Here is a 19584-nt window from a genome sequence, read left to right on the forward strand (position 1 = left end):
AACCCACTGGTCTGATGAACCATTTGTTTTCCTGCCTCCACATGCTCACACTTCCAGCGTGGCCCAATCCTGCCCAGTTCCACCAATCACGCACTGGCATTGGTTTAGGTAACCGTAGAAACAGCCAATGAGAGACGCAGACCTGAGACAACAACGCAAGAGGGAGAGGCAGCCGGGCACGCGTGGGAGAGACCGGCTAAAAGATGGAGGGAGGGCTGACCGAAAAAATAAAGAAAATGGGACAAAGCCAACACAGGGATTGAGGAATGGATGAATATGACAGAGGGGAGAAAACACGAAGAGGTAGAAGTGCAGAGAGAGAAAACAGAGAGAAAAGAAGATAGATGAACCGTGCATGCTTAAGTAGGTATGGATCCAGTGTTACACAACAACGTTAAGTAACTTAACAAGCGTCAATCAACTGCTGCTGCACGTTCTAGACACTTCAGTGATGGTTATAAAATATCAAAGTTCCTCTTTCTCATCATGTTATCATTTTTCCATATTCATCTCCTCTCTGGCAGCATTTCTTTAAACAGGATGCTGCTGGGAGTGCTCATTATCTCATGAGATGAATTACTGATTTCTGCAGCTTTCTGCGCAGCGTTTCTTCCTGTTCTCACAGCATCGCCTCATCTCAAACCCTCCTGCACCCCCTTCTTTTTCCACTCTTTTCTACTTCCAGATTTCCCCTCCATCTCTCTTATTTCTCACAAACTTTCTACCCCTTTCCTCGAAGTCAGGGATCGATCCTTTCCCCAACCCTGCATCAGGGGTCAGGGTGATGATGTCACCTACCTGCAAATGACTCTGATTCGTCCAGGAGCAGCATGGTTATCGATAAAAGAGAAGAGCTGGTCTTCTCTGCTTTCCTTCGTCCTCTCCTGTTTTATCTCTTGCTCACAAACTCCCTGTCAAACTCACAAAACCGCCTCCTCTTTCAGCAGGGAAAAACTTTAAAAAGAAGTAAACAGGAGATATTTTCTCTTCTTCTCAGCCTCGTTTTACACTCGGCTGGACTTTAATCTACTGCCTCAGTGACTGACTGACTCACTGTCTATGAGCCAACCGCTCTGTGTGCTCCTCTCTGCTCAATAGCAATGTGAATGTGAGGCTGAGGCAGCCAGCAGGGCTGGCAGCTGAAAAACTTACATAACCCTTCATGCTGGAGGTGGGGCCCCGCCAAGGGGGGACTCCTACAGCTGATCACCGCTCATCCCCCCTCCCCTTTCCACAAAAGAAAAAAAAAAAAAAACACACACACACTCCTCCATAACACACCGAGGAATACAGAGCATGTGCAGAAGCAACCGCCCACACATTCACGCTGCGTGTTTGTGTCAGTTTAAAAAAAAGGTGATTCTGTCAAGACGTTCAGATTCAAACACCTCAACAATGTTTATCATCGCTTGGTCTACACGATCACTTAAACTGAACGCTGCTTAAAAAGTACTACATTTGAAAAACTGATATTCAATTCAACCAGGTTGGATTTCACACAAACACACATGGCTGGATGTTATTAGAATTATATTGTTTCAAGCACCATGTGAAACTAGTACTTCCTCTCACACATGAACGCTTGCATAGACAGAGCTCGCACCCTGATGACCCAGACAGACAGCTTGTATGTGTTGCCTATATGTGTGTGTGTAGCAGAATGAAGGGCACAGAGGGGGAATGTGGTCGCAGAAATCTGTGTCAAGGTCACTGAAACACCTGCACACTAACTCCCACTAACTCTCAAACACTACATGATCCATGTAGCATCTTTATTTTTGAAACAAAGTATATGGTAACGCTTGGTGGTGAGACATTTATTTAATAAGCAAACGCTGTATTTTAGAAGTTATTAACAGTGAACTGTGTCTCGGATCTAGTGTGTGAAACAATGGCTTTAAAAAAGCAAAATACTCACAGCTGTTCCCTCCACTTGTTACAAAATGAGATCTGCTCCCACTTACCAATATGTACAACTCAGGAGATATCAACAGTCATCATATCAGTAATTGAAACCAGATTAAAAAAAACAACAACAACAAAACTCCCGTACCATTTCCACTGTTTCATCAGAAGTTACTTTAGCACCAGACTACCCTGTCTTCTTGGTTGCACTGGTGGTCCTTTCTGAATGGACGGCAAGTGACTCACAATGTGTCAGATTTGTAAAAAACACATTTTATTTTGAAGTACAGTGCATTTCCAGCACAGAACTTTCATTGTGAAGTGCTGCTTCCTGCTGTAGAGTGAGTGACTAACAAACAGCTACTTAACGGAGACAGCAAACTGGCTTGACGACATAGCCAAATGCAAGTATGACACTGAAAACGTGTGCACCTTGAACTGATGACTAAGGAGAAATCTGGACCCTGTGGCTGGACCAGTTGGGAACCACTGTCCTAGAGATTATGATTGTACATTACTAAACTGTTTTTATAATTACATTGTGGTGACAATGTAATCACTGCCTTGATTATGTCCAGAGACAACTCTTTGAGTAAATCAAACACTGCATTTATGTACCACAGTGGATTCACACGGAGGTGATCGGGGTGGATGACGGAAATACCAAGAGCAGAATTGTAATGGCAGAAATCCTGGGTTCATGTCCAGACTCCTGTCTGTGGTTACGGTTAGGCAACAAAAGCACTTTGGTTAAGGTAAGGGAAAGATAGTTATTGCTGTTAAAAGTTAAGAAAACAGGTAATAACAAAAATCATGCTGTAGACACTGCGAGAGGATAGTGTACATTGCAAGGTTGCCGATTTTGGAAGAAAACAAATCAAATACCTTGTCAGAGAACATTTTGCAGATATCTTCAGTTATAACATTTTTGCAACCTACCAGATATGTTGTCACTTGGCATAACATTTCCCAAAAAAATGTGTTTGCTGTCTTTTTTCTTAGCTGCTCACCATTGTCTGCATGGTGCTTGGCTGCTAGCTTGGCTGCTAGCATTTGGTTTGTTTAGGAAGGAGGTGCACTTGAAAAGAAATGGTGATGCAAACGTGCAATAAAGACGTAGCTTGAAGATGACAATATGTACCTATGTTTTAACTTTGCACCAGTGATACTCGATCATTGCTCACTGAACTCATATCAATCAATATCAATTCTATATGCAACATTCACAACATCAATATGCTAGCCCACTGTCGCTGCCTTGCACTGCACTCATATGGCTGTTACCACTGATATCCCCACCTTTCTGCCTCAGGTTAACAACTGTAGCTCTTTCAGCAATGTTGCTATTGTTAGCACTGCTTATGGAGTTAGCACTGTTAGCTGCTAGGCACTGGCTCAGCCACCTCCATGCTGAGAACTGAGTGCAGACAATCCCGCTGTAGACTCTGAATCATTGATATGCCCCTCATGTCACATACAGCTCCCTTAACATAAATGCTGCAGAAGTAGTACAGCACACTGGAAACTGTACAACTGAGAGTACAACATGTCCAGAAACAAATTAGTCTGATTTCTTCAGTAAACTGATTTGTTACAGTTACCCGCAGACCTGAGGGAACGCTCTTATGAGAGCTTTTTAAGAAAAAACGTCACCCTGGATTTAACGGCTCATTGCTCCAACACTAGAGGCTACTTTTATTCCAAAAACTTGATTCTTAGTTAAGCAAAAGATGAAACTAAATTCAGGCTTTTTATAGCAACAGAAACGGAAGTATTTATGCCAATTTCTACTTGAAAAGATTTACCCATGAAAATGTTATTTTATCCAAGTAAAGTGACATTAAAGTCCTTGCGATTCAAAACAAGGATAATTTTTTGGGGGGAACAAGGACAACTACTGCATCTATTTCATAACATGCCTTATGAAACCTCTTAGCTCTGCTCTGCCTCAGTGGCCCAGGCCAAAGACTTGGCACTGCACCACATGCAGGTCAGTGTGATAGTTGTGCCTGCATATATGCACTGATAAGAAGACAGACAGCAGAGGAGGTATTAGTATTGAGGAGGATGAGAAGAAACAAATGTGTGAAAAAAAACTGCCAACGAACCAGAAAATGAGTCACACACTGAACAAGCAAGTCAAAAAGGATTTAGGCTACTCACCCATGTCATGTGCTTGAAAGTAGTTTTTTGTCTCCTACACCGGTGAGAGATCCATGCCTCCTCTACACTTTCTAGAAAGTTATTCCAGCTGTTGCCTGTTTCTCCTTCATGCTGCTAACACACTTCCTTAGTGTCCCATCCGAACGGAGTGTGTCAAAGTGTGTGTATGTGACAGAGAGAGAGAGAGAGAGAGAGAGAGAGAGAGAGAGAGAGAGAGTGTGTGTGTGTGTGTGTGTGTGCAAGGCTCTCAACATCTAGCTCTAGACTCGTCTCGCAGCTGTACCGGCACACCAGCGAGGACAGAAGGCCATTGGGACAATTACAAAACAATGAGTCGCTTCTAAGCTGCCCCGGCCTGCCGTGTGTAGGAAACCCCCCACTTGTGCTGGTTTTCCTGTCTACTTCCTCCTCCTCTTCCCTCTCTTTCTCCCCTCCCCCTCGGCCAACTGACACAGGAGTGAGTGTGATGTCAGCAAGCCACGCCCCTTCTGGAGAGGCTGCCTTAGGTAACAAGGGTAATAGGGTTCAACCAGGAAGAGATGGACAGACAAACAGAAAAAGGAAAAGAAAATGAAAGAAGGGGGAAAGAGAAAAAAGTCTTTACTTCAACTTCTGGTCTTGTTGATACGTGGTCATTTTGCTGGAATCGTATCTAGGTCATGACTTAATTTGAAACACTAACTGACATTCAAAATGATGTTTAATCCTTCAGGACCGTCTGAAATTTGAGAGTATGGAGATAAAACTGTGGGAATGAGGAGAAAGAAACAAAAATATGCCTGAAAGAGAAAAGGACGGTTTTAACCTGCCAAAGTCATCATTCTTTTTCTTAACTTTGTTATTAAAATATGATTCCCAACATTAATCACTTTCATTAGCCTGGTCAGACACCAGGCTAATGAAAGTGATTAATGTTGGGAATCATATTCTGAGGCATACAATAACATACAAGCTCTATGGGTCTCTCATATCAAGTCTCGTCCATTTTAAACTGTAATAAGTTCTGCAGGAAAAATAAATTTGACTGTATCTTTGTGACACTTTAAATGTTAAATCAATTACTATTGAGAGTCAGATTTAACATTTAGGTATCCGTTTGTGGTGGTGATGGACTGTAAATGCTGTGAGTATTGTAAAATGTCCCTGTTATTTTGTCCACACCTTACATTTTGCAAAAATATATAAAAAAATAAATTTAGTTGGTTTAGTTTCCCTGGGTGTAACAAACACAAATTCTCACCAAAAATAAAAAGATTAAAAGTCTTAAATGTAAAAAAAGGGGAAAAAAAATCTGAGAAACTAAAATGGCAACATATGACTGCAAACCTTGCAATTACCACTTAGACCTTTCTATCGTCCCTTTAACACTGCCTCAAGAGCGAAAGTTCATGCCGTTATGCTGTCTCACCACTGTATAAAAAGTTCAGTCATGAAATAGGGGGACAAACTTAGACAAACAATAAGGTCTGGGTGCTCCTTACCCTTCAAGCAGAGGACAACATCAGTTGCCAAATAACAAGGATGTTTTTGCCATGCTATGTCATTGTTAAAGTTTATAAAGCGCTGCCGACGTGTATAATACATGTCACTCTAGTCACACTAGTGGCTGACGCAGTTGTGCTACACGTATGTCTGTCACACCTCGTTTGCTTCCACAGTGCCGGCATCTTACCTACAATCACACACTGGAGCGGCATGATGATGTTGCAATTGTTTGGTTCTGTGTAAAAATGCAAAGGTGGCATAAAGGAGGGACTTCATAGTGGCCCTAAAGTGGGAACATTTTGCAAATAGGAATTATAGCTGTGCTGAGGGGCATGAGGCAATCATACAGAAAGGGAGAGAAAACCCAGAAAATGAAATGAAGAGGGAGAAGAGGTCAAAAAAGAGGGGAAAAAGGGAGCAGGGATGAATAAAGTCATGTGCTACTACTTTCTGGTCAGGGCATGCCTTGGAAAGTTCTTTTTTGGCTTCACAGGACGGTATTGCACATCGTAAACACCAATAAACACATCATAAACACCCCAATTGCCACAGACAGTAAATTTCAGCAACATGTTAATGCAAAAACCATCAATGCTGAGGATGGAGAGGAATTACCAAGAATTATGTAGAGTATATCATACAAAAATGAAAGCTGGAGGTGATCAAGGTGAGAGAGAGTCGGAGAAAATACATAAAAGATGAGAGGAAGTCTGAAAAGAAGAGTAAGCTTGGAGAACAAGACAGTCAATGAGTGACAAAAGAAGATAAGGAAAGACAGAAAAGTCCATGATAATAAGGGGAGTGGGCTGTTTCACTGTTTCAAAACAATCCCATGAACTCCAGAACCTGTTAAAACCCTTGTTCGTGGTGTGGGATTACACACACACTTACACACACGCATATGCATGCAAACACACAGGGTGGAAGGTGAGAGCCCAGTCTCACATGGCTACATACACTAACCCACATTGCTCTGGAGCCTGGGGGAGGGGCAGCAAAGTGAGAAACACTGAGGTGGGGGAGGAGATAGGAGGAGGCGGTGACAGCAGCAATGTGAGGCGGAGGACTGCCGGGCAAAGCATGAACACACACTCACACACTCACATTCACCTTTGCCACACTACCACAGTTCTGGTATCCAGCCACGCCTCCTCCTGTGAGGAAGGAAAGCTCGCATTTCACTGTTTACATAACCTACATTGACCAATAGAGAGAGAATGAGAGAGACAGAAGGATGGCATGTAGAGTCACAATATTTTGTATTTTTGTGCGCTGCTTCTGAAGAAGAATTCAGATCTTCACTTGACTCACAGTAACTAAATATACTTGACCACAACAAAAAAATGCCTGCCATAGGAAACTTAGCTAATTTTAACCAATCATGTCACAGTCTGTTACGAACAGAAAGTTCACTTCCTTCTTGGTTAGCTAGACAGACCAAATGCTATAATTATCAAAGGGAAGAAAGTTTTACAGAAGAGCTATTTCATGCTGGCACAGAAACGACAACTCAGCAGTCACAAAAACCTTAAATGTAAAGAGCCGTTGTGGATAAGTGTGGCGATGTAGCAAACTTACACTACTTAAAGTCCAATTCAGCCACAAAGTGGATGAGACCATTTAAGAGACTATTTGAGGTCCAACACAAAACAGATAAGCCCTGTTTCCACTTAACACTTTCGGTATGGTAACGTTGGAACCAAAAGTACCCTTCACACATGGTACCTAGACCCTAGGTCCATTTAGTGTTTCCACCCCAAACAGTACCCTTAAATATGGGCGGGTTGTTCTCACTTACAGCTCCGTCCAGCACTCACTGTATGTCCTCATTACTGGTGACACAGATGAAAGTCTGCACCTCGTTTATTGTCCACAAAACAGGGTTACACGCGACATTTTTAGAACCCAATGAATTGAGGGTTTTTTTCAGACTCCAGCTGCTGTGAGAGGCAGCAAAACATGCTTTAATTTTATAGTTACAATTTACTGATGTAAAACTCTCCGCGGTATGAACAGTGGTTACATGAGCCTCAAAACCAGCCACAACTCAGCCCTGAGCAGAGTGACCGTCCACTATTGACCAATCAACAGACTGCAGTGTCCACAGCTCCACCTTTTAGTACCAGATCTGTGTGCTAGGTACCCCAACAGAGGGGGGACCAAAAATGGGGACGGTATGGAACGGATCCATTGGTACCATCCACAACTTTTCACAGTGGAAACTGCAAAAATGCGCACCGAACTGAACTGAACTGTACCGGTTGGAGGAAACAAGGAAAATAGTTAACAGTTCTCACCTAAGCCAAAAACCTGTGCCAATATACACATAAAATATCAACAACTAAGTTAATCACATGAAGCAACAGATAGCAGTGTGCAAGTCCACGGTCTTGAACACCAGCAATTAGATCCATCCCCTTTAATTAGGGGCGTATAGTGACCAAGTACACTGACTCGAGTACTGTAGCTACTTAAGTACTTTTTTGTAATTCTTTAGAAGACTTATGACCTTTTACTCTACTACATTTTAAGGACAACTATTGTACTTTTGACTTCACTACATTCTTATGAAAGTTCTGGTTACTTGTTACTTTGAAGCATAGCTTTGAAGTTGGCAAACTAAATTTATTTTTTTTCTAAAATGCTCTGAGTCAAGTTCAGTATGCTTTCTGCATGTATTGAACAGTCTTTTTTGAACTTGGTAGTGGTAATGATGGCTACAGCAGATAAAGATGATGATGATTCCTCACCACCAGAGCACCCACGGCCACATCCGAAGTCCATGTTTGAGATTTTTGAAATGAAGACAGATTCATATCGTTTTAAAGGTTTCTCTGTTTAGCGCACACAAACTTAATGACTGCCTACAAGAATTATCCGTCCAACTTGAGAGAGCATGTTTATTCAATTCCAGATATTTTAAAATTTAAAACAAGTTATCTGTGCTGGCAGTAGTTGCAGTTTTTATGCTTTGGTTGTCAAATGACTTTTTCTGGGTTTTTATGGATTTGCCTGCCAAGTTATTATATTGGGTCTGGGTCCTGTCAACAATACAACAATGTTTTGACATTAAAGTATTTTATCAATACTTAAGTATTTTTAAAAGCAAGAGCTTCAGTACTTTCACTCATAAAATGTGACAGACTGATTTCCCCTCATATTAGAGTAATATTTGACCAGGAATATCTACATTTTGACTCGGGTAATGAAGTTGTGGACTTAGTCCACCGTTGCCTGTATCGAGCAGGGTTGCAGCAACAAACTGCAACATCCCCATATGCTGCTTTTTTAAATGATGAAACACACACTACTGGCAGAGCAACATGGGATCAGACTGTGATTGTACTGGGCAGCTGTCAGGTAAAAATGTGTGTACAGAGTGTTCCTCACTGTACATAGCATGAGACAATACTATTGCATCTATTAAACACAAGTCAAATGTCTGTTTATTGTTACAGGAAGTTTAATCAAAGCTTTCACCAGGAGGTGGGACCCACATGACTGAGGCAGACAGCAATGAGAGAATCAGTTGTCCCTTATTCACTGCCTGTTCAAGGCAGGAATGTCATGCCGTCTTTCTGCCTTGCTGTTTCTTAAAAAAGGTACAATCACAGACTGGGGGGACAGAGTTGTCTCAGCTTTAAGCTGGCAGTGGAGGTGGTAACGGTGCTGAATTGACATCTGTTTAAAAGGGACAGCCAGAAGGATGGGACCATGGATGGGACGGGTGTGACATTTTGATGACATGTTATGTGTGCAACCCACCACAGGAGATTTAAAAGCAGCTAGAAGCAATTAGCAGCTACCTCAAAAAACAGAACAGCAACTGAAAATGTCCGCAAACTGGGGAAACAATGAGGTCAGGGAGCTCCTTACCCTCGAAGCAGAGGGCAAGATCAGCCACCATATAACAGAGATGATAAATGATTGTATTTGCCATAGTACACCATTGTTGTTGTTTAGAAATCGCTGCCAACGCATCACAGTGTCTGTGTAAAAAGGGCAAGTGAAATGCTGAGAAGGACGCTGAAGGTGTGAAGTATAGAGTGACTGGGTGACCTAACCTCAGAGGCAAAGTTTTTTGTTGTCTTCACAATACATAAGTAGTTTTAGAACAGCTAGAGGATAGACAAGAGCTCTGGTTTACATTGACCAATGAAGTCCTTAAAACCAAGATAACACCTAGAATTACCGCCCCGCAGTGGTATGCCACAGTTCACAACCATGTCTGTGAAAACGTGGATGCTTCACACACATTTTCCCCCCAGCAGTACATAAGATCTATAAAATCAGCAATTTTAAGGTGGACACCCAAGATTAGAATCACCAATTAATTCAGTATCTGAAAAACTCTCATCCTTTCTGTTCCTGTGTTTTAATGCTGAGTAATGGACAGAAAAGTGCATTATGCAGAACATTATGATGTCACAGTGAAGCTGACCTTTGACCTTTTGGATATAAAATGTCATCACTTTAGCATTTCATCCTGTTAGACATTTGTGTGAATTTTTGTCGTAATTTATGTGAGAATTCTTGAGCCATGGCCAAAAACATGTTTTGTGTGGTCACAGTGACCTTGACCTTTGACCTTCAACCACCAAAATCTAATCAGTTTATTCTTCAGTCCAGGTGGACATTTGTGTCAAATTATTGAGACATAACGTTCACAAGAATGCAGCAAACTAGGTCACAGTGACCTTGACCTTTGACCACCAAAATCTTATCAGTTCACAGTTGAGTCCAAGTGAACAACTGGGATGGACAGACGAGCAACCGGAAAACATAATGCCTCTGGCCATCGCTGGCTCGGAGGCATGAAAATGCTCAAAGATGAATGCATTATTAGATATAGTTGAATAAACAATAGTACTTTAGTTGATATTCTGTGGATATAATAATTGGAGGTGTAGTTTTCTGAGCACCTCAAGGATTTCTGTCCATACTTAAGAAAATCAGAGGTTTATTTTCTACCAGTGTTCACATTACATAATCACACTACAGTTACTAAGCAAACAACAGAAATGACTGGCATTACATAAGTTCCTCAATTATCTGCATAATTATCTGCATAATAGGCGAACAGAAAAAAACATCAAATGTGTGATGCCTCTGCGCCGGAGGCTCTTCAGCCTGGACAGTTTGTGCTGACTCCAAGGAAGAACAGGTTGTCTGACAAACAAATAGAGAGACTCCTCCTCACGAGGTAAAAGTGTTGCTTTAGGGTTATAGATGTCAGATAAACTGGACTAGTCTGGTATAAATCCATGGTTTGGTGCACAAGGAACTTGTGTAATTTTGAGTGTGTTTGGTCCGTTAAACGCAGCTCACATGCCATATAAACATGTTTTCTTCCTTTTAAGTCTGTCGTTATCTAATTGTGTTGGATGGCTAATCTTTTATATTATTTAGGCCTATTAATATAATAATTTGAAGCAAATACCTGTATTGCTTTGTGTTATTTTATATATTCATATTATTTTGAAGCATTTATAGTCTACTGCAGTGCGGTCATGATCCTCCTGAGCCTTTTATTGAATATGTGGGCATATGTAAGGTTAAATGTTATATTATTGTTAACATGCAATAAGCTACGTGACAATGCTGAGGAGTAACACAAAAGTAACGCAAAGAGTGGTGTAACAAATTACTTTCTACAGGGAGTAATTGCATTACTTTTTAATAACAGTAACAAGTAATGTGTAATACACTACTTTTTTTTAAGTAACGACCACAACACATTTTCCTACCAACAAATATGGCAATTAATCAAAAATAAAGCAAAACCGACATTCAGAACCTCTAACGACGTAATCGTGCCCCTGTCGGTAATTTTTTCATTTTGTTCAATTCTGTTAATACTTTCCCACAGTGTGTGTTCATGTTCTTTATGTGAAAATTCACTGCACCCCATCAAGTCTGCAAACTGAAAGCAACATGGAGTAGAACTCAAACACTGAGCCAACTGAATAACTTGAGCAGCTTGTACCAAACAAAGTTGCCATGTCTCTTGTTTGGACACATTTTGGCTTTCGTTAAGGCGACACAGAACAGAAAGAAATCAAATGTAAACACTGAGGAAAAAATGTTTCAGTGACCAAAGGTATTACCACCAATCTGTTTCAGCACTTGGAGCATTACCGAATATGAACAGTGCATGGCTCAAAAAACAGAAAGAGACTGACAAGCGCCCAGCAACAAGTGCCTCCACAAAGTAGCTCTTGATATCAAGCATTTACAAAGGCTACACAATATGATCACACAATCTTTCAAACTACCACAAGAATATCAAATAAAACTATAAAGTATGTGAGTCTGTGGGTTGATCAGTGTGATTCAGAACTAAAACTCTCACCCACCAGAGACTCAGATCAGGGATACTCCTCTCCTGGCTGTTTCTAAAAAGGGCCAACCACCATCTGATTATAAATGAACTCGTGTCAATCACATGAGTGTGACTCCACAGTGTGAGCGATGTGAACATGATGAGTTCAGATTATTAATGTCCACAGCTAACACATGACTCAAAACAAAGATGGCAGGTGGTTTCACTGATGAGTTATTCTGACGATTCTGACCCGCTTTGAATTCGAGCCAGAGCGTTACCTGATCTGAAGTCTGCTCACACACAAAACCTAATCTGTTTCTTTCTCTCTCACTCTCTCTCATACACACACACACACACACACACACACACACAGTATGATCTGGCAGTCTGGTGTGTCAGTATGTGGACCAGCTGGTATTACTGTATCACCACCTACACTTCGCTCTGTGCAGCCCTTAATCAGGTCACACACACAAACACACAGACACACACACACACACAATATTATGAAAGGTCTTTTTTTTATTGTTGTTTTACTTCACAACAATACCATCTGAGAAGGACTACAAAGAACTTGATCACTGTGATTCTCTTTATCAAACTTTATATTCAGTTGTGGTCGAATTTTCAAACAATTTAAAACAAACTTCATGCAGATAGAGATGACCTGAGCCAACCTAAATTTAAAATGAACTTTGCTGCACATGACTGAAAACTAATTTTTTGGTTATACCACTGGCGACTTGATGCAGTGGTTAGCATTGCCCCCCTACAGCAAGAGGGTTCCTGGTTTGAACCCAGGGTGGGGACGAACCTTAGGGTGGGTGAACCCTTCTGTGTGGAGTTTGCATGTTCTCCATGTGTCACCGTGGTGACTCTAAATTGCCCATATGTGTGAATATGAGTGTGAATGCTGTAATCTAATTATGTTGATAGTCTGTTAATTTCAACAATCTACAGTAGGTCTATTCAATGACAATATTCAATTAGCCTGGATTTTAAAACCAGGACATGTAGATGGGCCTAGGGATGGGTATCCTTAAGATTTAATCAATACTAATACATTTATTGATACTCCTTATTGATCCTGTTCTTTACCGGTACTCTTTTTGGTTCCTTTTAATTTCTAAATAATTGCTTTTCAGAAAATAAATACATTTAAAAAGAATAAGTTCAGAACAGGATTATCAAATATTTCAAATGTAACTAAATGTTGTTTCTAGAGCAGCAACAGTATTTTTTACAACAGCAACATCACTATATAAATAATATTCCTGACATCACAATACTGAATAAAGTTTAGGCTAGTTTTTTTTCCAGTCACTGTAAGTCATTCCTCCTGTCCTCTGTCCTGCTCCCTCTCTGCTGATGTGACTCAGTGTACAGGTAACATTAGTGCTGGTAGAGAGAGGAGGTTTGTCTCAGCCAGCAGTTAACTTTAAAAGTATCTGCCCAATTTTACAATAAGTGTCAAACCAAGTTAGTCTACATACAGACAGCTGTCATTTCAGCTTATTAGTAACAATTCACTATCAGCTAACTAGGGTGCTGTCCTTGTGTAAGACATAATGTTAGTGACGGTGGATGAGAGACCGTGGACAGAGCAGAATGAAATATTGCTGTTTACATGTTCATGCTTGCTGAACACGTGTATTGATAAATTACTGGCTTCTTACTCACTAAGGTTTAATTGCACTTACAGTAACGAGTGTAGCTGCCGTCAATTCGAGTCATTTTCGAGTTATCTTCACTTCGTTTCCACTGCGGCCTCTCTGCTCACTGACTTTACTCTGTGTCCTGTTGGTGTGTGTGTGTGTGTGTGTGTGCCCTGGCACAGAGCACATGTGAGAGGCTGCAGGATGATAATGAATTAAACCAAAATGTTAAAAAGTACGGATAAAAGAACCAATACCGTCAGAGCTTATAAATACTACAGTCTTTGATAATTTAGCCGTGGGGCTCATTTTATATGGGGTTTCAGTACCCATCCCTAGATGGGCCAGACATTTTCAGCAGGTAATGACACATTTTAAACAAATGCAAATAAATGTAGTGTAGCAGTGTTTATCATTTTACTTTTGAAACAATAACAAAAAATGAGCTGTTAATGCTATTGATGCGCAGAACCAATTGGCAATAACAGTAACCACTAACACACTCTATTGCTTTCTACCACTATCTCCCTCACACGCACATCACCCCACCTTGCCTCATCTTGTTCAACCTCGCCTCACCTCACCTTATGATATTTTCCATTAAAGTCATGGAAAAGTGTTTAGAAAAGACATAGGACATCTTTTTTTTGACTATCTAGATGTTTTGAAAGAGCTATCAAGCGTGGTGTAAACTGCTTCACATGAGAAACCGATTTATTAAAGATATGAATAGTGATGTTCTGTGCTGATCCATCCTGCCTGAACAGTACTGCATATGTGTAACTCAACAGATATAAGAGGGAAGTGAGCTACTTCAGGACACTACACATAATTTACATATTTTGTCATACCGGTATACCCAATTTACGTATGCTGGGAGACTCGGAGGATGCTTCTGGCCCGAATGTGGCCTACAGGCTGCCAATTGAGTAGCTCGTTCACACTTCGTTCCCACCTCATCTATTATTGCATTGTCAAAGATTTTGTGGCAACTTTGTCAACACAAAGTTGCCTGCTACCTTTGTTCATTTATGGTAGGATGGTGGAGGCGGATATGAAAAAAACAACAACAATGCTAACAATCCCCCTTTCAAAAGGAACTACCTGGTGTTCAACCAGTGAAGTTTTGGTGGCACTTGGCAAGGTGATGCATCTTGTCGCTGATTAAACCAACAGGTGTCGGTAACATTCGTGGGAGGAAACATGTTAACTTGTTTTTCTTCAGAGAGCGAGTGAGAGTGTACTGTGCTTATCCACGCCTACACGCACGCGGGGGAGCAACAGGCTAATTAACAGACTATTACCCTCCTGGTCTCTGGAGTCAGTGTGTGTGTGTTAGTGTACATATGTGCGTGTGTGTGTGTGTATCTTATGAAAGACGTGACTAAACCTCATGACAGCCTCATCTGAGCTCAGAGAGGCAAGAAAATGCAGCACACACCTCAATCTGTTCACACAGATTTTCTCCTACACACACCCGTGACCCAGAACAGATATCCCAACAGTACCATGTTGCTGAGGAGGATGGTTTTATTTTAGGGTACCAGTACCACCTCCCCAAGTCCATTTCTCAATGTCACTTTTTGATGAATGGCCTCACTTCCACACACACACACACACACACACACACACACACACACACACACACACACAAACACTCTTGTTTTTTTTCTACGGCACCTCAGAATAAGGATAGACGATATGGATAAATCTAACTAATACAACAAATTTTAAATCATGATCGATATACAATATATAACAATATATTTACTGTAGTCTTCATCAGTGTATTGGTTATCTGATACAGCCTTGCGGTGGTTTTCATCACATTTATCAGATTGTAGGATTTTTGTTTTAATCTGTGACACTGCCCCCCCCACCCCCCCAATAACATGCGGGGTGCCCCAGGGTTCAATCCTAGGACCATTCTTATTTACCTTGTGCTTTATGTCTTCCCTCATCATTGCATACAAAGACATGGTGTTGTATTAAACTGAATTTCACTGTTCACTGTAGGTGTATTTTTTTTTTATTTTGGCCTAATTTTTGTCATTATATTAGTGAGCTTGGCCATTCCAGTCTCTTAGATTCAATCAGTTTTGAATTTTAAAGATGTAGACGTGACAAATATTTTTAGTTTGTTCCCTCATGATGGAACTACTGACATGATTTTAACTGCGGAAAAAAGAACTCAACATGCTACTACTTACTACTACTTGCTAAAAAAGGTACTAAACCCAAAAGGAAACACATCACTCAGCTTTTGGCATGACTATACTGTTTAGTTGTTTTAGGATTGATTTTAAGATTCTATATCTTACTTATAAGGCCCTTCATTTTAAGACTTCAAATAATTATTCAGTTACTTATTGTGTGAGTTGTCAGGACACTTAAGCTCAAATTCCCATCTTCCATTGCATCACTTACTAAAACATAAACCATGAAAACATTTATTGATAAACTCAGTGGTTCCCAAACTAGGGGGCGGGCCTGGCGTTGTGAAAAAGGCCAAATATAAATTATACGTGGTTCTGGAAAGCATGGAGAAGTTTGTGACAGGACTGCCAGGTAAAATTAAAGCAGACCATGAATCTTCATCAAACCTCACAACTACCAAAACAAAGACAAAACACTACAACAAGATGATAACAATTTTATCTACAAAAGGGAGGCACTGCACTGGATGAGCCTATGTATGAGGTAAGATCTACATTAGTATGCTGAACATCTTATTTTCATCTTTTGTTTGTTTGACTGTTAAAGTCTTGTTAACTTACTCCTGCTTCTCTCTCTCTCTCTCTCTCTCTCTCTCTCTCTCTCTCTCTCTCTCTCTCTCTCTCTCTCTCTCTCTCTCTCTCTCTCTCTCTCTCTCTCTCTCTCTCTCTCTCTCTCACACACACACACACACACACACACACACACACACACACACACACACACACACACACACACACACAATCACGCACACGGCTCCCACAACCATAGTCAGAAACCAGCGTTTTATACATGTTTGGAAATACTAAGGTGTTGACTTCTAAAAATACCTCCAAGAAGCAACTCAACGTGTCATTTCTAACATGAAAATGTGTTGTGTGATGCTAGTGATCACCATGACAAACCTCAAACGTCTCTAAAGAGAAAACATACACTGAGTAGCAAACTAAAGATTCAGCTTTTTAGAAACTGCCCCGACCTTCTGCAACTGAAAAAAAAGCAAACCAAAAAATATAAAAAGCCTAATTTCCTGTGCATCAGCCTAATTTCTTAAAAGGATTTAGGTGCCATATGCAAAGTGTTTGGGATGACAAACGTGAGAGCTGTCATGAAAAAGACTGAAACACAGTGAATAACTTCTGAAATAAACTGTAAACAAATGACAGATTATCATGCATGTTAGTGATATTAATCCTGTATTTTTGCATAATCCAAAAAGTAATTATGTTCTGTTATTGTTGCAAAGCCTCATAAAACCTCAAGCCATACTTTTACACTTTTCCATATTCTATTTCTGATGATGTTGTCACATGAATATTAAACTCCCACTCACTTTATTATTAATGTCTTGGTTTTCCTTTCCTACTTTTTTCTTCTCTATAGGCTATACTGCTGAAAGATGCATCCTTTGTCTTTACAATGTTGCCTATTTATGGGTTGGCAAGTTGGCATGAGTTGTTTAAATAGGAGGTGGAGAACACAGAGGAGAAAGAATATGCAGATGCTTTAAAGACAAACAGAGGAAGAGATGATAAACTTTAAAGCAGGTGGTCGAAAGTGCATCTATCAAAGTTCCCTACAGGAAAGGATACTGATGTCCGTAAAGACATAAAGATGAAAATAAAGCAGTAAGAAAATGAAGGAATAAAAACGTATTAACAAAGCGTGCATTAAATGAAGAGGGATGATGGTAAATCAATGAAGACCAGGAGGTAGAAAAGGCAAAAAGAATGAGACGAAATAAAAATGTGAGAAAAGAAAATGGGGAGAAGGAAGTATTGAACCATGAGCAGGAGAGGGATGGTGTCCTGGTGACAGTTGTTATGGCAACCATGGGACAGACGCAGGACACTGCGGGTGGTGATGATGTCACAAGAGGAAAATAGACTTGCAAAGTGGAGGATAAACATGTGAACGTGTTTTTCTCCATCGGACCTTTCACTCCTTCCACCACCCACCAAGACAACAAACAGCTCTTGAAAAGCGGCCCCCTCTTTATCTGTGCTTTAAATCAATCCAGCGTAAGATGTCACCCCAGTCTGACCCAGTGGCTCATACAGGACCTTCAAGTTTATTTTAAGGGTGCTTTCACACCTGTAGTTTTGTTCCTTTGGTCTGCACCATGGGGGGAAAATGATGCATTGTTGCATTTATTTCTGGTTCACTTCCTGTTCACACTGAGATATTGCAAACAAGCCAGGAGGAGTAAACATGATGTTCTACCGACTGACAGGTAACACGTTGAGTGGATATATTTGGTGTTTGTTGTCCTGCATCATCAGGACCCACGTGGGGAAATCAAATTCTGGTTACTGATGGATGTTTATGTAACAGCACTTTAATGCTTTCAAGTATTTATATTTATGTTCTTTGAAGTCACATAGAGCTCATAGAGATAACACTGATCGTAGGCATTATTAGTAGGCTATTAATAGACTGCAAATCAACTGCATGTTATGAATAATGACTAACAGAGACAGGATGAAGAGAAGGCGTCTTGTACAGCAATGATTCGGGGCTTAATACTGTGGGATCACTGTCACACACTTTTTAATGGACCGACCTAATAAACAGACAAAGTGTAACAGACAAAGTACACAGAGTCGGATACACTGATGGCAGCTTCAACAGCTTTTTGATCACTGATGTGCATATGTGTTAACATGGTTACATGTGCGCATTAGCATACATAGGTTATGGGATATATATGGCCTTTTTTGGGATCAATGACAAGATTGCAAACAAAATTAATGATCAGCAGATGCATTTATTTTGGTTTAGCTGTTGAAATACTGCTAAAATCACATATCTGTTATCATAAGATGTGGCTGGTTTGTTTTCTCTCATACCACAAATGAACCGCAGAGTCCTTTGGAAGCAGACCGAGACCTCTCTTTTCGAGCAGTCTCAGTTTGCTTGCTTGACTGAGTTCATTTTAACCGAATCAAACAGGTTAGTTGTGAAAGCACCTGAAATGTAATAACTGCAATGAATGCAGGACCAGCATTTGCTTTTTTAAGGCCCTAATCCTGCTTTCAAATTTAAAATGCATCTGCGAGTAACTTCAGGAAAATGCTGTTTAATATTAATGATACTAAAATCAATCAATCAATTAACTGTTTGTTTGTTAAATGGAATCACACAAGGTACAACTGCTCCTCCAAACTTGCAATTTCATTCATTTTTGTCTCTTCTTACATTGATGGCTGCTGCTTTATAACTGTTCATGTTCCCAGATGGTTCTGGTAATCCATGGTTTCTGGTTGTGAAATTATTTTACTGTAGTTTTGGGATCAGCTGCTTCTGTTGTTGTTCAAATTAAATCCATCACAGACTCTGTGAGTTCATTGATGTCATCTGTGACGCTGACGATGGGGAACCATGCCAACATATCACAGGCAGGTTGGGCAGGCGGGACAAAGGAAATGACGAAGCAGTATTCAAAGGAAGTTATTACAGAAACAGTGTGTGAAACTCTCCACCTTTACCTTCTCTCCTCTCTCTCTGTCTCCCCCTGAACACAAACACGCACGCTTTGTAGAGCGCTGTGGCACTTGTTCCTGTTCACAGTCGTGACAGTTGTGCTACTGCAATTCGGAAAGTTTGCAGGCCGGGTGGTTGATTACCACATATTTTTTAGCATCCTCAGCACTTTTATATCCACCCCTAATGCTACTACGTATGGCAGCTTGTTTGGTGTTCACTCTCTGCATAAGTACCTCCACTCCATTTGGAGTCTGGTGCTCCACCCCCTCTGACTTTCAGTTGGGTATTCTTGACTTAATGCTCTCAACTTTTACTTCTTCTTCAGTCTCCCTGTGTGCACACGGCCCGGCA

At 40.7% G+C, this 19584-nt stretch overlaps 1 protein-coding gene across 3 annotated transcripts in view; it reads right to left on the reverse strand.

The window, feature by feature from the left end:
• LOC117258922 (helicase ARIP4-like) overlaps window positions 1-19584 on the reverse strand; it is a 99185-nt gene that overhangs the window by 38581 nt on the left and 41020 nt on the right. The window contains exon 1 of one of the 3 annotated variants that reach the window (XM_078170197.1): window positions 4069-4208. The exons of 1 other annotated variant lie outside the window; for it this stretch is intronic. In XM_078170197.1, the coding sequence (XP_078026323.1) occupies window positions 4069-4072 (4 nt within the window). In that variant the 5' untranslated portion in view covers window positions 4073-4208. Of the gene's footprint in view, window positions 1-798; window positions 1127-4068; window positions 4209-19584 lie in introns of those variants that run through there. One more of the 3 variants, XM_033630166.2, reaches the window with a different exon arrangement.

The sequence above is a fragment of the Epinephelus lanceolatus genome, chromosome 8, assembly GCF_041903045.1.
Source record: "Epinephelus lanceolatus isolate andai-2023 chromosome 8, ASM4190304v1, whole genome shotgun sequence".
NCBI classification, from domain to species: Eukaryota; Metazoa; Chordata; class Actinopteri; order Perciformes; family Serranidae; genus Epinephelus; species Epinephelus lanceolatus.